Source organism: Xenopus laevis, chromosome 9_10L (assembly GCF_017654675.1).
Source record: "Xenopus laevis strain J_2021 chromosome 9_10L, Xenopus_laevis_v10.1, whole genome shotgun sequence".
NCBI classification, from domain to species: domain Eukaryota; kingdom Metazoa; phylum Chordata; class Amphibia; order Anura; family Pipidae; genus Xenopus; species Xenopus laevis.
The window spans coordinates 57,594,547-57,616,971 of NC_054387.1; the positions used below are offsets into that span (position 1 = coordinate 57,594,547).

At 43.8% G+C, this 22,425-nt stretch overlaps 1 protein-coding gene across 4 annotated transcripts in view; it reads left to right on the plus strand.

Annotated features, from left to right (window-relative positions):
* Positions 1-22,425, plus strand: part of kalrn.L (kalirin RhoGEF kinase L homeolog) — a 172,859-nt gene that overhangs the window by 34,931 nt on the left and 115,503 nt on the right. For all 4 annotated transcript variants that reach the window (XM_041575441.1, XM_041575435.1, XM_041575437.1 and 1 more), the window contains exon 2: positions 18,470-18,544. In XM_041575441.1, the coding sequence (XP_041431375.1) occupies positions 18,470-18,544 (75 nt within the window). The remainder of the gene's footprint in view (positions 1-18,469; positions 18,545-22,425) is intronic.

A 22,425-nucleotide genomic window follows, 5' to 3' on the forward strand; every position in this document is an offset into this window, starting at 1 on the left:
ACAGCCTCTATTTTCTGGGCTTCTTGTAAGCGTGGAGCTGAAAGGGTTGCCTTGGAAACACAGACGAAATGGGGAAATGACAAAGATTGAGCAAAACAAGAGAAGAAAAAGATATATTAAGAATTTGGCTGCAATGAGACCTCGGTCTTGTGCCATTACATGTTTCATCAACAAAATACTCAGTGGAGGATTTGCCCTTGAACCCCCTGGGCAATCTCGGCATGTGCCCCACTCAGCCATCTCTCATTCTCCAAGAATCCTTTATTCTGAAATTCAATCTAAAAATGAATTGCACCTGTGCCCTCTCCCCAAACTTGCACCTCCATATCCACTTGAGCAGCCAGTGAGTCAGATATGGGATACTTGGTATGTATACTGTAGCTATGGATAGATAGATAGACAGACAGACAGATAGATTGACAGGCTTGAAAGGCTAGAGATGGGTCTGTGTAGACCAGGCAGTTCTGGGCTGACATACAGCCTATAGGGCAAGTCAAGGACTGGTCACAGAACAAATGTATAAATGGACCCTCCTCATCTGTGATGTCTCTTATAATTCCTCTCCTGCCCCTAATTGGGTCCAAGTTCTATTTAGTGTCAGTGTCTATGATCCCCTACTGCTTGTGAGGCTTCTCTTGCAATATGCAAATTGTAATTAAAAGCAGGACACAGTTCTGATCCAGTTCTTGGTTCCCATGGTCCTATGAGAGCAAGGTTAAAGGGGTAGTTCACCTTTAATTTAACTTTTAGTATGAGACGATTTGCAATTAGTCTCAATTTTTAGGGCTTTCCAGTTATTTAGCTTTTCGTTCAGAAGCTCTCTGTTTTGGTATTTTAGCAGTGGCTATCTGGTTGCTAGGGTCTTATTTACCCTAGTAACCAGGCAATGGTTTAAATAAGAAATTAATTTAAATATGAATAGGAGAAGGCCTGCATGGAAAGATAAGTAATATTAAGTAAAAATAACCATACAATGATAACCTCACAGAGCAATAGGTTTTGGCTGCCAATTGCAAAGTTGCTTGGAATAGGACATTCTGTAGCATACTAAAAGTTAACTTAAAGGTGAACTACCCATCTTTTTGACAAGGGGAAGATTCACTTTAACCTCTTGCATGCCATAGAATGAAAATATAGCACAAAGACCTGACTAACAAGCTCCATGCATTCTGCTATAAGAATAAGGGGAAAGGGTACAACACCCAACTACCTGTCATATCGGTTGTTACAAAATGGCATTTTTGTAGCAATACCTTTGTCACTTTTCTTCTGTAGGAGTAAAAACCAGCTGTTCCTGTGTGCCCCACTCCAAAGCACATTCTACATTCCTAGAATGGCTCTTATTAAAGGGTTAATAGGGCCCGAATTTGCACATCAGAGGGGAGGAGGTGACCTCTGATTCGTCCTGTATGAGATGCTGGTAATTCCAGCGTGAATGGAACATGGGAGATAAAACAGCTCAGTAGCACAGATTCCTATGAAATATTCATGCACTCATGAGCTTTCATGTTAGAAACGAAATCAGCAGTGATCCCCCCATCTTTCTGAGAGCTGCTGACTTCGGGAAGGCATGGACGTTTAAGGGGCCCTGGCCACCAATATTTTTTTTGTTTTTTTCTGTGTGGTGGGAAAAGCGGACCTGTAGGTGGGGCTTGCGGTGGGTGCAGCCCAGGGGGCCCAGGAGATTGTCGTACGGGGCCCTGCGATTTCTTATGGCGATCCTGTGTGAGTGTGTATATGAGTGTGTTTGTGACTGTGAGGGAGGGAGATTGGGGAAAATGAAGGAGGATCTTTCATTTAATCATTGTTCATTGATTAGACTTGAGGGGAAGTGCCCTCTTGATTGTATTTATTTGGTGCATGTTTATTATGTATGGGAGCCTCAATCATGACACCTGGCAGTACCTGAACGAAATCTGAATCACAAGTGAGAACCTTGCTTCAGACGGTCTGGTGTCTGGTTAACAGGGGCGCCAAAACTACTGAACTACTATACAACACTTACCTGCAAGAACACAAGGAACGATGTAAAGCTGAGAGTTTGAGTTGATTTACGGGCGCCCAGAATCAGAATGTTTATCACCGTCTGGAGCGCTTATTCCTTGTGCATATCATATTGTTCGAAAGCAGAACCTTCTCTGCACATGGCAAGTTCATGGGAGTTGTTAGTGAGCATCTGTTGGTTGTACTTTCGTCCCTTGCTCCCTGGAAATGAGAGAATTCCTTGAGTGCAGAATGGCTCTGTAGCGGTGGTTGAATCTAGTATAAAGTATTGTGTTTATTTGCGTGCAGGACACTATTCCTTAGGGACTGATACAATTCCCGGTTGTGACGGTAGCAAAGCACTGACGGTTTGGGTTGTCTCCTGTAAAATGCAACCAGATTTAGTATTTCCTGTTATTGCTGCAACTTTCTTTCTGGCAAACATGCAGCAGTCCTAGCTTGCTTTATGGCCGGAATTGTAGATACACACTCAGAGACAACTTTTGCTGTGGATCTTGCTGCCAAATATGGTCTCTACCTTGCTTCACCCTATTTGCACCCACCCAAGGATGCTCTGTGTGTGATGTCCACCACCCAATAAAGTTATAGCAATTAACCCTTTCTTTCCAAGAAATGACCTATTAATTATTGTGCGACACTCAGTGTTTTATATAATGAAACAATCCCCCTCCAAGCCAGAATCAATAGAACCCAGCCTAGCTGCATGCATATTTTATAAGTGATCGCCCCCTGGGCATGGAGAAGGCCGGACGGCTTAATGTGTAACATATTACAGAGCCACACACATTACTGGCCCAGAGGAACTTGCCTCCTCCCAGAGGCCTTTGCTCTCACTAATCTTGTCTGGCTGGGGCTGCTCAGAAACTAATAGAAATTTTACTTATGAAAAAAAAAACCTAATGAAAAATCAAAGCAGCTTGAGCCCCCTAGCATTAGGCAGATGTCAGGTGCCCTCATCGAATGGTGTTTGCTTTTTTACTCTGTAGTCATTTGTAAGCCAGGGTGGGCTGTGACATGAATCTCTGGTTTCTGTAGTAAAGGAAATCAAAAGGAGGGGATTTGAGGGTGTTTGCTGCAGCTGAATACACAGGGGCTGTAGGTGTCGATATAGTTCAGGACAGGTGCAATGAGTTGGTGATACCATGTCTAATACAGAAATACGTATATTAGCGGCACGACTACGTGAAATCCACATCCTTTAATACCTTTATATGTCAAAAATAGCACAAAGGAACATATAGCAACCAATGAGCTGCTTGCTTTTAAAATGGTGGCCCATAAATGCCGCCCGCTGATGGGTTGCTATTGGTGACAAAACAAACGTTGCACCTTTTATTGAATAGCCCTAATAATATATCCCTAAAATGACACAAAGGGAGAAATTACTGGGGTGGCACTTTTAAGGTATTATTGTGCCATTCTGGGGGGGAAACATGCATTTTGGGTAAAAAAAGGACAGTTTGTACAGCGCCATGATCAGCCAGCAGACGGAGCTCCGGGGCAGATTACGTGCTGTGTTCCATAGGCCGTGTCTTTGAATGTTCTAGAGAAGGTGGGAGAAATGTTTTTTTGTCTGTTTAAAGGGGAAGTTTTCTGTTAAATCAACTTAGGCTAGGTTGTAGTGAACTGCAATATTGCAGTTGGTCTTTGTTTATTATTTTGTGTTTCTGTTCTGCTGCAGTTGCTGAACTTAAGCTCTTGCTGGGGGCTGGAGGTTGTCAGGGAATTCTGAGAGTTTCTGTGTCAGGCTGCCCATGATGATTAAATCTAGTCTTTATCGAAGGGTTTGCATAGTAAATAAGTATAATCTGCTTGGAACGTAAATAGGGAAAAGTTGAATTTGCAGCACCGTCTTAAATATTTCATGATGAACTGAGATTCTGCACCAGGGACATCAGTCAGGACCATGTACTGCCCCACAGTAATCGTAATGCCCCTGCACTTAGTATTTTTGTATCCAACCAGATTCCCTTTGGCCCTCACTGTCTTAAGTGACTACAGATATGTGGTGCCAATGCAGACAATCAACATGTTAATGTTTGGCACATATATATATAGCTCCATATGTTTTATATTCCCTTTGTATTTGTGGCAATGCAATCAGGGAACACAATGCACTCTGGGGCTTGTAGTTTGTGTGGTCCCCAGACAATTGCCATCACCCTCTGGGCATGGACTCATGTTGATGCATATAAACATGCCAACAATGGCAATGATTATAAAGCTTGGCAAGAAGCAATTCCCTGATTAGAGCCAGTGGGAATCACTCTGTGAGATTCTGTTTATTTATTGGTGAGCCGGCAAGTGCTGCCAGTGTCGGAATGGCCCACCGGGATACCAGGAAAACTCCCGGTGGGCCAAGGTGTCAGTGGGCCCTCCTGCTTCTAAATATTTGTCTTATTTCATGGCCATTTCCCTATTTCTATGAGAATAAAGAGGCTAAATAGACGGAATAATAAGTAATAGTATGTAAAGAAAAGAGAATAGTAGAATAGAGGTTGAGTAAGGAAAATTAATACTGATAGTGGGCCCCTGGTCTAAAGGTTTTTGGGTGGGCCCCTGGTGTCCCAGTCCGACACTGAGTGCTGCATGGGCCAATCAAGTTCTCGGGAAATGCAAATCAAAACTGGCATCAGAGAGTTTGCATGTCATAGCACAGAGAGCAAGACCGTGTATGTATATATCAGTATGTACACATCCCTGACAGGTTGGCATTGCTCATATATGTTCCACATCAGCCTTGCTCCACTTTCTTACTTCAGTCATAAGCATACCTCCCAACTGTCCCGTTTTTAGAGGGACAGTCCCTCTTTTGACAGCTCAACCTGCATTCCCTAGTTTGTACTGAACAGCCAGAAAAAGAAACAAAGTTTCTAACTTAATTGGCTTTTGGCAGAGAGCCCAGAACAGCCACAACAGAAGATAAGATATATTTGTAACAATTCAAATGTATCTATATAAGTAAATAAGTAATTGTAACAATATAAGATAACAGGTCCCTTGGGAGAAGTTAGACTCACAGCTTAAAGGGCAATTCACCTGAATTAGCAAAACTGTAATAACTAAAAAAAAACAGAAATATGTTCAAACTTTTATAACCTGTGAAATTTTGTAAAATGAACATAATTAGGGGGTGTGGCCACAAAAATGGGCGTGGTCAAAAAAATTGCCATACTACTCGCAGCAACTTTTTTGTCCCTCTTTTTATTTCCATAATGTTGGGAGGTATGCATAAGTACTTTTGTTGAGTAGTAGTGTTGAGCGAAAAATTTCACCATGCACAGTTTTGCCATAAACTAAACTAAATTTTTGCCAGCCTCGAAAATTTTGGTGAAACTGCTTAAAAAATGAACCCGCAGCTTATTTCGCACAAAAAAAAAAGATTGACACGCAAAAAAAAAAAGACGTGCAACAAACACATACGTCATTTTATCCTTCCCCTCTCCTTCCACATCAACCAAAGGAATCTGAGACATCTCACTGTCTATATAAGGACATACACATAAATATATGGTATATTCATTTTAGTGTGGGATACATAGCACCCACATATTATCCATTGGTGTCAGATTTATTATTGGTTGTTAGTTATAGTGCAGTAGTAGATACCATTACCAGTTGACCAGGGGTAATGTCAAAAATCACAGACATGTTTTTAAGAAATGGGTAACATGGGAGCCTTTTTTTCTATTGAAAAAGCAGTTGTAGCATAGTTAATAGGAGGTTCTCTAACAATGTAGGGCATGCGTGTAGCAGTATACTGAGTGAAAATGCATGTGACTTTGCCCTCCCAAAGCAGAAACAAGGTGTCACGAAAAAAACAACCATAGACTCTAATATAATTTGCTACAAAAAGCAAGATGGAGACAGTAGGATGAGATAGAAACAATAGGATAATATGGAGAGAGTAGGGCAAGATGCAACGAGTATTACAAGATGAAGTCAGTTGGGTGAGATGGAAACAGGAGGGCAAGATTGAGTGTGTTCATGATATGGAGACATTAAATGCAAGCAGCTCAGTGTAGCCCAACGTTCAGCCCTCATTAATTATATAGGGAGATGCAGTTTAACAACAGCTGAAGGAGCACATATTAGTCCAACTTTTTATAAATAAAATGACCCCAAAATCTGTTTACAGGCCCGGAATTCCTTTTCCATAACCCATAGGCCACAGGGTCCTGCACCAGCCTTCGCGTCCCCCTGATGCATGCTGCCCCTAAAATTTTGCCGCTCAGGTCTTTGTGGTCTCACCACAGGGCCACTGCACAAAGGAAGTATTTCAGCAACTGATCCCTTTTCCTAAGTCAAGGTCCCTCCAGCAGTGAAAGGGTGCCCCAAATCAGTCACCGTAGTCGAGCCTCTCCCTCTGCTTTTTGGCTTTGAGACAAACACACAAATATTTGTTTGAAAAGGGAAATTGATACAATGCAGAATAAATCTGCCTTCCAGAAAAGCGACTCTAAACACAGGCCGAGCCCATCAACCCGACTCCTGAAGCTGCAGTCCAAACAACTGTCAAAAAGCAGACAATACAGAAAGCCTCTGCTCTCCTCCCAGCACCTCTTCCTTGGAATTGTGTTATTTTCCTATTGTCCCCTTTACACCAATCTCAGCATTTCCCAGAAACTCTTAGGGTGGTGGCACATGGGGAGATTAGTCGCCAAGCAATAAATCTTCGCTACTGCAGGCCACTAATCTCACCAAAATGCCTTCCCGCCGGCAAGAATGTGAATTACTGACGGGATGGCATATGTAGCTGCCATGTGTAGCAATATCAGGCAGTGCACCATGTAACTTAGCCCTTACAGAAGAATTTCTCAGAAACGAAAAGGACCGCTTCAACTCACCACCACTTAGCTGTTCCTCTGTAGTGCCGGGTGCTCAGTCCGCAGTGTCCCCACTGCCAACAGTAATATACGAACAGGAGGACGGCACTCCGGTAAAAAGCAGGTTTTTATTGTAGAAAACTGCAAGGATACATAGACCTTACGCGTTTCGGGAACACCTTCCCTTAATCATAGGCAAGGTGCCTATGATTAAGGGAAGGTGTTCCCGAAACGCGTAAGGTCTATGTATCCTTGCAGTTTTCTACAATAAAAACCTGCTTTTTACCGGAGTGCCTTACAGAAGAATGCAGTGCAAAAGAGTAGATTTCTATGTAAAATGACCCCTTGAAATCAAGGTCTCAATTATTATCATTATTATTACAATTAATTACACAGAGGGAAGTGTTGACACCCAACAGGGGTGGAGTTGGGGGGGGGGATGATTTATTACTATTGATATTATGCCGACATATTACGCAGGGAACTTTTTTTTTGCCAATAACCAGCAAATGACGTTGGTGCTGCACCCCCACCTTGTATAAACCAATTAGAAACGCTCTGTCAAGCTCTGATTCTCCGAAAGCAGTGACATTAATTAATGGTACCTCCCGTTGCCCCCTCTTAATTGTGTGGCTTGCTCTGATGCTTCTCCCCACTGCACTGACTTATTGACTCCATGGTGCAATATGGTAGCGACGCTGGGACGATGCAGTACGTCGGAAGGAACCTGCAAAGTCAGTGAAAAATAAAAATGATTGGTAGTGGTTTTGTCTTGTGCAAGGGCATTGCTACTTTGTGCATGGGTTTGTAAGAGATGGGGGTTCAATATGAAAAAGGACATGGAGCATTGTAAATGTCATGAGATTATGACGACTTGTCAGCATATTGTATCTGATTTGTTTACTTACTTCACCCAAATAGGGTTGCCGCCTGGCCGGTATTTTACCGGCCTGACCGGTAAAAATGATGCATGACCCCAATGTTAATAATAGGGAAAAAATCTAAATATATAGGAAGGCCGGTATTTTTTTGCAAAAAAGTTGGCAACCCCTACACCCAAGTCTCCCTAGTAGCTGCAATTATGCTGGAATTGTGAAAAAAAACCTTAATTCTGGGTCCGATATTGCACCGTGTTCTCAGCACTTGCATAAGTTTATTAAGTTGCACCTAAGGAGGTCCGGACTGGCAATCTGTGGGTTCTGGCAAACGCAGAGGGGCTGCTGTAACATGTTATAGACAGTCTCTATTTAGTGGACTGGTGAGGGCTGTTTGGGCTGCTGTGTACTTGAAATTCCAGGAGCTATTTTGAATCCCAGTCCTATCCTGGGCCTAAGTAATGAGGTGGGTTGCTTAGACATTTAGACTTACTGTTTGTTGCCCATCCTAAAGTTTTCTGCCCACTTCCTATTTCTTGCACTTCAAAGTATTTCCATTTTGTCATGTATTCCAGTTTTCTCCCCCTGTCTCTTGTACTCCCCCTGGTGGCTGCTTTCTGTTGTACCCTTTCATTTTCTGTTGCCTTTTTCCCTTTTTGTGGGGTAGGGCGGGAAGCTTAACAGGACTATATCATGGAAGCATTCTGGCTCTTCATATGATTTATTAAATGCATACACTGGATATGTCGCTGTGCACAGCTCCCAGAACAACATGTAAACAGGCATAACCTTAATTTAATTGTACTTTAAAGTGGACCTGTCATCCAGACACAAAAATCTGTATATCTGTATAATAAAAGTCCTTTTCAAATTAAACATAAAAATCCAATTTCTATTCTTTATTAAAGCATTCATAGCTGTTGTAAGCTCATTTAAAAATCTCAGCTGTCAATCAAATATTGTCTGCCCCTCCTCTATGCCAGTGGCATAGAGGCGGGGCAGACAATTACTTTCACTTTCCATTCAGCACTTCCTACATGTCACTGATCTCCGCACATTCCCCCGTTCTCTTTACCGTTTAATTGTGTAGCCAGTGCATGGAAATAGACATCAGGTCCCCCATTCTGGTGCACAAACAAGATTCTGAGATGATGCAAGGCTTGTCCTATTAACAGTGTCCACAAAATGGCTGCTTCCTGCTTGTTATAATTATGAATTCCCAGACTGAAGGAAACAAGATTCAAATAATTTATGTAGTGTAATTAAAGTTCATTTTGCTTGACTAATGTGACAAAATAGGATTTGGAATGTTTTTTTTGGGTGACGGGTCCCCTTTAACAAAGCCCCCAGAGAACTAATTTGCATTTCCCTATCATTCAGCACTTTTAACCCGTTTAGTACTGCAATGGTGCTTTTCTGCTAACAGCTGTTTTAGTACAGGAGCAATGTGTTTTACATGAATTCAAAATTTATAAGCAAAGATAAGACCGGTTGTACTAAAGGACACTTGCATGTATTCAAGGCAACCTGTGGTGTTTATACAAATGGCCTGTAGATGTCACTGTGCATACTTCCTGGACAGCTTAAAAGTGAAAGTTACTGTTGTGTAATGCCTGCATTAGCCTGCTAATAAAGCACTGTTATACTCTACCCATCCTCGGCTACCCAAAACATAAAACAACCTCAATCATAATTATAGATTGTGGGGATGGGGTGACCATTATGGGTGGAAGCAAGCGCAGACAAGTTGAAAGGGTTACTGCCTGCTCTGCTAGTTTTCCTACAGATATAAGAAATAGTAGCACTAGATATGTGCCTAATATATAGGGAAAATACAATAGGAACGTGTTGCAAGGGTTACTGCCTGCTCGTTCTACTCTCATTTCCCCTACAGCAATAGGGATTGGTAGCATTAGGTAGTTGCCTAATATATTGGGACAGAGACAAGGGGAAAGTGTTGAAAGGGTTACTGCCTGCTCTGTACTCATTTCCCCTGCAGAAATATGGAATGATAGCACTAAATAGGTAACTAATAAATTGGCACAGAGACAAGGAGAACGTGTTTCAGGGGTTACTGCCTACTCTGTGCTCATTTATACTACAGCAAAAGGGATTGGTAGCACTGGATAGGTAACTAATATATTAGCACAGAGACAAGGAGAAAGTATTGTAAGGGTTACTGCCTGCTCTGTGCTCATTTCCCCTACAGAAGTAGGGATTGGTAGCACTAGATAGGTAACTAATATATTGGGAAGGTGACAAGGGGAAAATATTGTAAGGGTTACTGCCTGCTCTGCTTTCATAACCTATTCAGATAAAGGACCTAATTGTGGAGTTGGCTTGTGTTCCTATAGCAGGAATTATAAATGGCTCTGCTGTCCTTGGAACAGTACAGCATGAGTAAGTTATCAGGCACCATTTCAGATAGAGGAACAGCGTTCCCTTGTTGTGTACGACTGTTGTGCGCTTGTATTGCACAAAAAGGACTTGTTTCGGGAAAATGTTCCATAAACTTACAGGGAAAGTCGCCAGCAGAAATTGTGTCAGAAAGAAAATATATTGAAAAAGAATGAGGGTTGGTAACAAGGGGCGCCTTCTGTGTGACAGAGCTGTGTGTTTATACAATAAACTACTAACAGACCCAGCGAGGTTGGAGAGGCTTAACCCCCACACCCCTGGGATTGCTCTGACTTGTACAGTGAGCACATTCAGATTTGGGATCTTATGATGTTGATTCACCACAACTCCCAGCATGCAGCATTGCTGATGTCAATCATTTTCCAATGGCAGCATTTACCCTCTATTGGTGTTTCTCTGTTATGTTGATCGGCAACACTCTTCCTTGTGTTACTAAAGGCAAACCCCACCATGTCACATGCTGTAACTAAATCAGTGAAGGTAAAACCTACCTACATACAAGGAACCCCCCTCCCTTATATAAACTACTATCAGTTGTGCATAGCACTAGTTGTGTCACACAATACAGTAACCTTCATACTGAAACTATTGTTGTTGCACACGGGGCAAAGATTTTTTTCTTTGTTAGGGGCAGATATAGACACATTTTCTCTTACATCATCCCAAGGAGACAGAAGTCAGAGACAGACTGACGTTTCGCACGGCACAGAGAGCAGCCAGACTAGGGGGTTGATTTATGGTTCGGCACATGGGCTCTCCCCAGAGGGACCCTAAGATGCAAAGAAACAGCTGAGCCCCAGCATCCATGTGTGCAGAGTGTCTGGTTTCACACCTCCTGCTGTCAGTCTTGCATGACCAGCTCTGTTATGACAGCAAAATGCCCAGCAGGAAGGCACATAAGTGTTTCCCAGTGCCACACAATATCCAGTCCAGGCTAATATATAGAGTATACATGAATTATACTCAAAACTAGGGGTGTATCTGTACTGGAGGGATCCATTGTGTCCGGGGGGCAGACTCATTTAGCTGTGAAGGGTATCGGTTCTGTTCATTGGGGAAAGGATCCAGCAGCACCAGGTTTCATGGCAGAAGTGATATATTGTATGAAGAATATCTGCATCTTGGTTCAGTCTGTTCCCCAAGTCCAATTCTCAGGGACAAGAGGGAACGTGATGCCGGATTTAGGCCCACTGCCGTTCGTTGCCCCTGTCCCCTCCCGTTTATTCGTGCAAATTTTCATCAACAATGGGGAAATTTAAAAAATGATTGTATCTCTAGTGAATCCCCAGTGGTTTTGAACCAACGCGGGTGTGGGCAGCATGCCGCCCCCCTAAAATCCTGCCGCCCTAGGCCCGGGCCTAGGTGGCCTTTCAAGAAATCCAGGCCAGCATGGCAGAAAGGAGCAGAAATCCTTTATTTGGATGATTAATTGTGTTGCAGAAATAGATCTGTGCTTTGAGAGCATTAATGAGAGCAGCACAATCCCAGAGAGTCATTTTATTCCTAGAATCCCTGCAGTCTGCATTCCATTCAATATAGAGATAATGACATGGCCAGTATTGGTGGTTGTGGCTGGTTGGACTCTGCAATATTGCATCTCTAGAGGAAAAGCTGGAGCAAATAAAGGTATTCCAGAACAGGAATTCTACTTTTTGTTACATTGTAACACTTCACCAATCATATTTACTGTACCTAAAGTCACTGGGGTGTCACCAGTCAGCCTGTACTAAACACAGTTTAGCAGGAACAGCCCTTAAGTTTGCTCATAGCCTGTACAGAGAGATACCATAAAACTATGGCAGAACACGAAGACTGACAGTGTGGGGTAGAAGAAGGGGGCACTAGCCTCCCTTTCCTGGTGAGTATTGTGATCCTTTTGGGTGATGTCAGGAAATTCTTGAGATCAGCTTCACAAATTCAAGAGACATCCCTTCTACTGTTGTGCGGGCCGGCTGGGACATGCGGGTCAGTTTGGGCTGGCACTGGAGAATCCCGCTTGTGTAGGTGCTGTTCTGGAAATACATTAAAGGGCACAGACTGTATCTGCGAAAATCAGCTTTATTAATGAACACACAGTGGTAAAAAAAAAAGTGCTCTGAGGAAGTGCCGAGATTTGCGGCAATAAAACTACACAAGCGGGATTCTCTAGTGCTAAGGAGTTGTACTGGAGAGGAGTTGCCTACGTCTCACGATGGCAGTGTCTGGATGGATACAGCAACAGGGTGAGCTCTGATGTGGTCCGCATCAATCCTTTTTCGTGGTTCAGGGCAGGCTGGCTACCGCAAAAAACTTCAGGTCGCACCGCTGTCTTCCGACCTGTCAATTTATAGACTTGTGCCTGTACCACACCTTTTTTTTGTCACATCGGGGCGGGCACAGGTCTATAAATAGAGCTGACGGAGTGGGCCGGGTTAGGGTTGAGAGGGTGAGAGACTCGACCCGCACATCACTAATCCCATCACCCAGACTATTAAATGAAGTATAGGGAGATGTAGAAATGAAAAGTATAATATAAGGGTGAAGTAGGAAGAGGTGGTATTTCTGCTGGGTAAGGCTGCCCCTTTGCTTCTGATAACATATTAATTGCAGATTCCTGGAAGGCACATTCTAGTATATTGTACTTCTCCTTCTGCATAAATGCCTTTGTAGATTTCAAATTGTGTTTAGGGTCATTGTCTTGTTGGAATACCCATTCCCTGCATAACTTTGTTACTGATGCTTGAACATTATCCTGAAGAATTTGTTGATATTGGGTTGAATTCATCCGACCCTCAACTTTAACAAGGGCCTCAGTCCCTGAACTAGCCCCACAGCCCCACAGCATGATGGAACATCCACCAAATTTGACAGTAGGTAGAAGGTGTTTTTCTTGGAATGCGGTGTTCTTCTTCCAACATGCAAAGCGCTTTTTGTTATGACCAAATAACTAAATTTTTGTCTCATCAGTACAAAGCACTTTGTTCCAAAATTTTTGCACAGCCAGTTTTTCGCATGTGATTTAATTTCATACAACTGAATACTGCTTCACTAAAAATCTTTGTTCAGAAAACACCCCAGTAATCAGATGTTCCTGAAATGAAAGACATACTACGGGTATTTTTTTTGTTGAGAGTGGAGTAAATTATTATGCAGGCTGAGAGGGGTTCCCAAACTTTTTCACATGATTATATATATGGATCCAAAGAGAGCAGGTGCACTTAAATATAAAATAGGCATCTGTTTGGATGATGTTGTTGTTAATTGGCCCCTAGACTCCAAATGGATTTATTTCTGTGCTTTCCCCAGTTATCCCTGGGAATGTGCATGGATCCCTCCCAGCAATAAACATGGATCGGTTTCCCATTGATCCTGCTATAAGACCCAGATACCCTAGAAATATCCTAACACTCCTTATGGCACATGCTCTGCTGCCTGCATCTCAGGTTCAGCCAGTGAAAGCCCAGGATTTTTTGTGGGGTGGGGCATTTTGCTCTGTGGCCCCCCATAAGGGCAGATTGTGGTGCAATTAACCCCTTGGCCCCATAAACCACCCACATAAAAACACAGTTTGCTGCAATTATAATTACTTATTATTGTTAAACATTCCTAGAAAAGTACTAATCTGGAACAAACACTTAAATGTCACTTTTTGTTATTAAGAAGCAAAATGCTCAGATTTCCAGAATAAACAGCAGGAGGATAATTGTGTTTGAGGATTTGGAAAGAAAGAAAAGAACAATTTGTTTTTAGTAGAGATGAAAGGCAGAGCCAGCGGGTCGGAGCCAACAGGGGCCACACTTAATAATAAGCGCATGGAAAAAACATTGGGTGCTGAATGGGCCCTACACTGGGGCTTATTCATGGTACACAATGAGCGGCTTCTCATCTCCCTGGAGAATTCTACTGGTGGAGTTGTGATCGGAATATAAAATGAGGAAGGGAGAAAGCAGGCGATGGTGTGTGTGTAGGGGGGGGTTGATCAGTGTAAATTGTGCTCAAATCTTATTTAAGGGAGCTTTTCAAAGCAATGTCAGTAATGGCCTGGTGTAGCTGCACCCCCAGGTGAATACGTTTCTGTAAATGGATGGGATTAATATATGAAAACCCCAATGCTGTTTTTCAGAGATTTAAAGGGTAACTAGAACTGGGGGGATGTCACAAAACAGATGTAATTTTACGCCACACTAGTAACCAATGGCAACCAATCAGAATGTTACTTTCATTAGTGATGTTGCAGTTGACTGATCAGAGCTGATTGGTTTCTTTGTGCTACTGCTCTGGAATGAAAATTCTGCAGATTTCTGATCCCCATTAACAAGTGAATGTATAGAATGTATATGTAATTCCTGTGTATGTGCTTACTATTGTACAGCGCTGCAGAATAGATCAGCACACTTACATGTTACTGATAATTATTCTTTTTTATTTTGCTCTTTTATTTGCTTCTGAAACCCCACCACCACCATCACCTCAGGTTACCCCATCATATGAGACATCAGGGGACATCTAATAAATGCAACTTGCTGGGCTGCAAGCTCATACTGGTGTGTAAGTAGTGTAACTAGTAGTGACTAGTAGTGTCATTGGCCTGGGTGCACCCACATGGCAGAATTTGCGAGAGTGCCAGTGTGTAGTTGTAGATGGGTGAGATTGCAGGTGTGGATGGGTGAGAGTGCTGCTGTGTAGGTGTGAATGGGTGAAAGTGTAGGTGTGTATGGGGGAGAATGCTGGTGTGTAGGTGTGGACAGGTGAGAGTGCAGGTGTGGATGGGGGAGAGTGCCGGTGTGTAGGTGTAGATGGTTGAGAGTGCCGGTGTGTACATGTGGATGGTTGAGAGTGCAGGTGTGGATGGGGGAGAGTGCTGGTCTGTAGGTGTGGATGGTTGAGAGTACAGGTGTATAGGTGTGGATGGGTGAGAGTGCAGGTGTGGACGGTTGAGAGTGCAGATGTGTAGGTGTGGATGGGTGAGAGTGCCAGTGTGTACGTGTGGATGGGTGAGAGTGCAGGTGTGGATTGGTGAGAGTGCCAGTGTGGATGGGGGAGAGTGCCAGTGTTTAGGTGTGGATGGTTGAGAGTGCAGGTGTGGATGGGTGAGAGTGCCGGTGTGTAGGTGTAAATGGTTGAGAATGCAGGTGTGGATGGAGGAGAGTGCCGGTGTGTAGGTGTAAATGGTTGAGAGTGCAGGTGTGGATGGTTGAGCGTGCAGGTGTGGATGGGAGAGAGTGCTGGTGTGTACTACGTGTGGATGGATGGTTGAGAGTGCAGGTGGTTAGGTCTGGATGGAGGAGAGTGCTGGTGTTTAGGTGTGGATGGTTGAGCGTGCAGGTGTGGATGGGTGAGAGTGCTGGTGTGTACTACGTGTGGATGGGTGAGAGTGCAGGTGTGGATGGGTGAGAGTGCTGGTGTGTACTACGTGTGGATGGGTGAGAGTGCAGGTGTGGATGGGTGAGAGTGCAGTTGTGGATGGTTGAGAGTGCAGGTGTGGATGGGTAAGAGTGCAGGTGTGGATGGTTGAGAGTGCAGGTGGGTAGGTGTGGATGGGGGAGAGTGCCGGTGTTTAGGTGTGGATAGGGTTGCCACCTTTTTAAAATAAAATTACCGGCCAGTGGTGGGGGCGGGTACTAAAGGGGCAGACTGTGACACAAAAAGGGGCGGAGCCGGCAGTGACAACCCTAAACACAGCCCGCAGTCCTGAATCGCACCTTCCATGTCACGTAAGCGCCGTAACAGGCGCTGCATAGCTGGGGGATTTCAAGCAGGGAGGGAGGAGGGAGCAGCGAAGCTGCTTAAAATTAAGTGGCAGTTCCTCCCCTCAGAATTTTTTTAATACCGGCACCGGCCATGAGACTCTTTTTTCTTGCTGGGCCGTTTAAATACCGGCTGGGTGGCAACCCTAGGTGTGAATGGTTGAGAGTGCAGGTGTGGATGGTGCCAGTGTGTAGGTGTGAATGGATGAGAGTGCTGGTGTGTAGGTGTGGATGGGTGAGAGTGCTGGTGTGAAATGTTGTTAAAGTGGTCAGATTAGTTCCCAATTTATTCACATTTGGTATGTTCCTTTAAATTGTGCCATTTCCCATTCCTGCAGATTAACTGGGCCACAAATTCATTGGAGCAGGAAGTTTCATGTGCATAGGAAAATTGTCTTTACTCTCATGCATCAGTTCTGGCCCTAAAGGCTTCCAAGATATAAAGAGCACTCTATCAGGTGTATGTGTTCATAGGCTGATACACTTGTACAAAAATGAAAGATTGTGGGAGCACTCCATGGTTTAATAAAAATGTACTAAAATACAATGGAAGCTATGGATCTGGCCAAATTAACTACATGGAGTGCTCCCACAACCTTTCCTTTTTGCATTTTTTATTATAGCAGATCTATTCTGTTCGGAAGTTCAGCAGCTATGCTGCAGGCCAGGCTTCCATGTGGTTGTAGCACCCCCACACCTGTCCCTTTAAATGGTCGAACAATGCCTTTGGAAATGGGTGTTGGTCTGGGCAGTTTCTCTCTCTTAAAAGCCGCAAGCGGGGGAGGATTAATCTCATGGAACCAATGCTGGGGTCTAGGTTATCTCTCCCCTTTGAAAGCTAATGGCGGGGGAGGACTAAGCCCTATGATAAGGGATGGGCGAATTTGACCCGTTTCGTTTCGCCAAAAATTCGCTGCCGGCGTAATGTCGCCGACACCCATTAAAGTCTATGTGCGTCAAAAAAAAATGTTGTCATGTGGCGAAATTTTTTTGACGTGCGTCTTTTTTTTTTCGACGCACGCCGCCATACAAGTTTATGGGCGTAATTTTTGCGGTGAAACAATTGGCCCATCCCTACCTATGGTTGAAACCCATGCCCAGGTCGGGAGACCTTTATTTCAGGAAATGCTCTCATGCCGGGAGGCTTTAGCATTTGAAATTATGACCAGAGGTAAATAGTTAGGGACCGCCATATGGGTTTTACCTTGACGTGGTATGGTGGCTTATCAATCTTATGATCATAATTTTGTAACTAAAAAACCCCTGTCTTTGTAAATACATGCATCTGCATAGATTACTGATATGACAGGGGACCAGGGAATGTGCATTGATCAATTTTTCTTCTTTTTCTCCATGATACACTTGTACCCCAATGATTTCAGTGATTAAAACCCCCTCCTAGTAAAGCAGAACAGGAAGGAATCCAGGTTTGTGCCCACTCATATAATGCCATTGCAGTTCCCCTTGTAGCAGACATGCCAGGGACTCGTTACCCCAGCAGGGGCCCATTCTCTTGCCCAAATCATCAGAAACCTCCCTCAGCTTTGGATCTGAATGACAGTTGCCTGGTAACTCTGCTCTGCACAGGGACTTGTGGGGCACAGAGAGCGAGGGGGGCTCTCACACACTGATGGGATTTACACCTCAGTGGGTCTCCGCTAGAATTTAACCTTTTGCTGCCAGTGGACCTTAACATGTCTGTAGCTGTTTGTATAGTCAATATCTCAGTGAGAGACCCATTGTGATATCCAGGGCTTTGCCTCACTTGCCCTTCCTGCTCCCCTATTTGTCATATATGAAATGTTTACCCCCATGTACTGAAGGTTACTCCCAACCCTGTTCATCCTAATCTTTATTGCATAGGGAAAGCAAATCATTTAGTAGAGGGTTTAATCAATACTTACAAGCGCCGTGTGCAGAGTTTGACACAGAGAAAATTCTGCCCCGGGCTAATGAACAGCCGTGAGATACTCAAATGTACAAGGGGAATTAGTTATATAACTAGTGCAGCAGAGTCATGTGTATCAGTATGGTAGGGCCTTGGCCTGGGAACTGACAATCTCATTAATGCACTAGCACTCTCTTTATTCCGTCTGGATTTCTTAGAGGAGCTATAGTGGTCACAGGGTTTCCAGCAATTAAATTAAAGTTTAATTAGTGGTGTTCCTGGTATGGCTTTGTGTTCCATCTGACCTGTTTAAAATTAGGAATACATAAAATTCATATGCTAACAAGCTAAAAAAGTACTGAATTAAGATGTGGTTCTGCATGGCAGCACAGAAATCGGTGCAGACTGCAGCATGAATTCACCTATACTGCTCATTATCTGGGCAGGATAAGAATGTAACATGTATAGGGGTGAAGTGAGATTCCTCCTTACACTAAAGTCATTTGCTCATTGTCAGTATGAGTCTGTGCTGCTTTAACCAGCAGATTCTGACCCAAATAGAAGGGTTTCCTTCCCCCCGAAGCCATTAATTGTAATGTAGGACTGCAGAGCTCTGACTCCTGCTGGGAAATCAGAGATTCCTATTTTCCTGTGTAACTGGGCCATGGGCCGAGGGAGACATTTTAGCAGAATTCTGGGATCGTGGCTCATTTCTCCTCCTTTATTTTGTAGGTTCATTTCGGAACGATGGATTAAAAGCTACCGACGTCCTGCCTGTACTCAAGGAAAAAGTGGCCTTTGTCTCAGGTAGGTTCTTTTGCCTTGGCTTGCAGGTACAGATCTGGGGGGGAAGAGGGTTGCTGAGACTTATAGGACAATAATGGACATAGGTCCTCGGCATAGGGATAAACGTTGTTGATTCTATAGTACTATTTATACACTGTCTAATGTTTTTATAGGGAATTGTCTGCCCTGTGCTACAGATTTTTAAAATCCAACTCCTCATGGCCTTATAATAACTGGATTTGCATCAGCTTAGAGCAGGCCCAGACTGAAAATCAAAACAGTCTCTGGCATTTCAGGTACACAGCGTCCCAAACAGGCCCAATAACTAGTTACTAACTGGCATTTTACAGCAGCCCCTCTGATATTTGCCAGAATCCACAGATTGCCAGTACAGGGCTAGGTAGGGTTCATGCCATGCTGAGGGGTTGGGCACTGGCACCCCAGACTCTATGCTGCAGCCCTCCAGCAGGTATGGCACCCTCAAATACTTCAGCATGTCAGAGTGATGATCTTGGGTGACTCGCTTTGGCCCTGCCTGATGCTGCACTGAGTTCCACTGTTTCATTGCTGCATGCCTAAATTCTAATTCCAAGCAACTTCCTAATATCCATTCTTATATCCTTTCATTCCTCATTCATTCAGCTATCTTTCTGTTCTCAGGCTCTGACTCCTGAGGCATTGGGTTAATGTGTAGTGAAAGACATCTCAGGACCAATTACCTTCCCCAGCCTCTGGAAATGCACATAGACTATGGGATATATATTTATCAAAGAGCAAAGTTAGAGATCGCCACAGTCCTCTAGAGTGAAATTCTGCCACTCTCCATTCATTTCTCTGGGATTTTTAAAAGAGTATTTATCAATGGGTGAAAGTTCATCCTTTGATAAATACGTCTTTCAAAATCCCATAGAAATTAATGGAGAGTGGCGGGATTTCACTCTAGAGGACTGAGGCAATCTCTAACTTCACTTTTTGATAAATATACCCCATAGACTTAATGGGATACTAGTTTTTTTTTACCTCTAATCTGAGCACATCATATGCGTGTGCTAAACATGTTGGGACCCCAAGGGGCCTCTGTGATTTTGGGGGTTCAATGCTAGTGTGTTTGTGGCCAAGAACTTTCCTTGATTCTGTGACATCATTGTTTCAGACTGTATTCATTGGTCAGTCCTTGTTGGGGTAAATACAACTGATGGAATATGAAGCCTCTTGTAATAACTGCTTTGTTCCATGGTAATGTCATAGACTGACAGAAAGGGAGCCCGAGAAACTTGTTAGAAAGACTTTACGTGGGAAGGTGTGTGTGTGTGTGGGGGGGGGGTTGTCAGTACCCAGCAACCTCAGCCAAGACTTGTGAGCTGTTACTCAAATTAGCTCACAAGACTGACATTCCTGGTGTAACACCATAGTAGCTCCAGTGGTGCTGGACTGCGTGAGCTCTCTCTGAACTCATATATATCAAAATAACAGGCTGTGTATAAGGGCACATCAAATCCCCCCTTTAATCCCTGCATTATGTTCCCATTACTTAGGGAATTATCCTGAAAACTGACCGGACCTGGATCCTGTTCTCTGTAGCTGCTCTGGGAGTCATACAGATACTAACTGCCTGTGCTACTGCAACTGGCCCCATTATGAAACCAATAGCATGCCCATATGGGTTAGAAGGGAGTAGGTTTTTATTATTCCCCCACCCCAAACCTCATAACTTCAGGTTCCCCCCTCTGTTGAGAAATCGGATGGAATGTTCCGGAATGTCGGCGTTATCATGTAACCAGATGTGGCAGCTGAGTAAAGTGGTGTAATCGGAGATTCCCGGGTAATCCCAGTAGGCTGTGCTTTTCAGAACCTTGGATTAACCACCAGGCCAATCGCATTGAATCACACATACGATTTATACTGACATGACAGTGGCTATTTAAGCAGTGTGAGGGCCCTACTGGGTATACAGATTGTATATTATCCTGATGGTGTCTGGCATTTAACCCTTTGTGCCAAATATTTTAAAATCTACTGTACAAAATGCAATTTTGCCTGGACATTAAAACACACCATCTGACATTGCCCTAAGGAGCTATTTTTAAACATTATAATTACAACTCCCAGCAGAATGCTGCTGGGAGTTGCAGCTGAAGCTGTAGGGAGGGTCCCACTGATATAAGAATAGCTGTATGTATTCACTTTCAGCCATTGTTTTATTTAGTAGCCACGCCAGCAGCCTCTCCCAGCCAGGGCGCGTGCCGGGGACTGAACATCTGGGCCAAAATTCTTTCTCTGAGACCATTTAGTTTTCCTGCACAGTTATACTATTGCACCCCCCTCCCACCCGGTCCCTCCAGTCATTTCTTCCCCATTAGCCAGGCTTATCATATTACCCCCTTGCAAAAGATTTGTAGGAAAATAGCAAGCAGACAGTGGATTTTGTGTGTTAGACTTGAAGGGAAGGTGGGGGTCCAGACACTGGTGGGCTGCTGATTTCCCTAAAATGGCACAAGATTTACTGAGAAATGACTGGAGCTGGGTACATAATTGGTCCTTACTGTCATCGTACTTACAGTCTTGCACTACTATCCCCCACTCATTCTACCTATAAACTCATTCTACCTATAGCTGCTGCTCTGTTGGGCCCCAATATATGCCAGGACAGGGCTGCCCCCCTGCAGTTTGAGCCTTGCTCTTACCATCTTGCCCCATTATACACCGAGCCTTCTTCCCTGGGGTGAAGGGATCAAACAACATACAGGGATTTGGCTCTGAGCTGCAGAACTAACAGCCGTGAAACCGCTTTAGAGAAGAAGGAGAGCGGGTTGGTTTCTGAGGGCATTTGTAGGTTTTTGGTGCTGGCATTCTGCCAACCTTTTCTATAAATAGCCCAGGAATAGGAAACTATGTATAAATAGAAACCGTGGGGCCTCAGCCTTCTATTTCTATATATTCTGCAATTATTTGACTCCAGGAGGAACTCCTGGAGTTGAATCATTGCAATAATATTCTTTATTTTCTTCTGTTAAAGAAATGTATGAAGCTCCCCAAGAGTGAAGGGAAACTATTCTCTCAACACAGAGAGGCATTGGGGGACATCACAGCCATGGTGTGGGGTGGGCTGAAATAGTGACACAAAATATAAACTGTGCATTGTTCTGTGAAATGGGAGGCTCAACAGCTGGAGGGTTGCAGGTTTCATATCAATAGATCATAATTCCACTTGCCCCTCAGATTGGGACTGTACTTTGTACACAACCAGGAGCAGCCCACTTTTCTCTGTGATCAGCCCTATTTATTCCCTCTTGCCTCCATTTTCCTACTTTGTATTTTTCTCCTTCTCCCCCTTTTCTATTCTTCTCTAGTATTTGACCTGACTCTCCCCCATACTCTTCTTCTATATTTCTCATCTCTATTCCATTTGTCTCTCTGCTCCCTAACCCTCTTGCCCTTCTCATTTCTCCCTGTTCCTTTCCTATGCTCCCCAGATCTCCCCCATTCTCCCTCTTCACTCCTCTACTATATTTCTCATCTCCTCCCAGTTGTGAAAATGGATGTTACTGGGCCCCCCTGCAAATTAATTTTAGGGCCCCCATCATATCCAGAGATTGCCCTGTTTTACCAATAAATTTTGAAATTGTTCATTATTTGGGCCCCAAATTTCTTTCCCTTTTTTATACCCCTCAACTGTTTGGTCTTACTTACTCTCCCAATCTATAGTTCTCATTCCCTCCCCATTTCTCTCCTTCTGTCACTCATCCCCTCTTCTTTCCTTTTATTCCCTTCTATCTGTTCTTAGAACTTCTTCCCTTTCCCACCACTATTCTTCTATCTGTCCCCATCAGTTTTTTTTGCCCCCATTCAAATATCCCTTAGGGGCATAGGGCCCATAACCAGGTTAAGGGGGTTGTATTGTA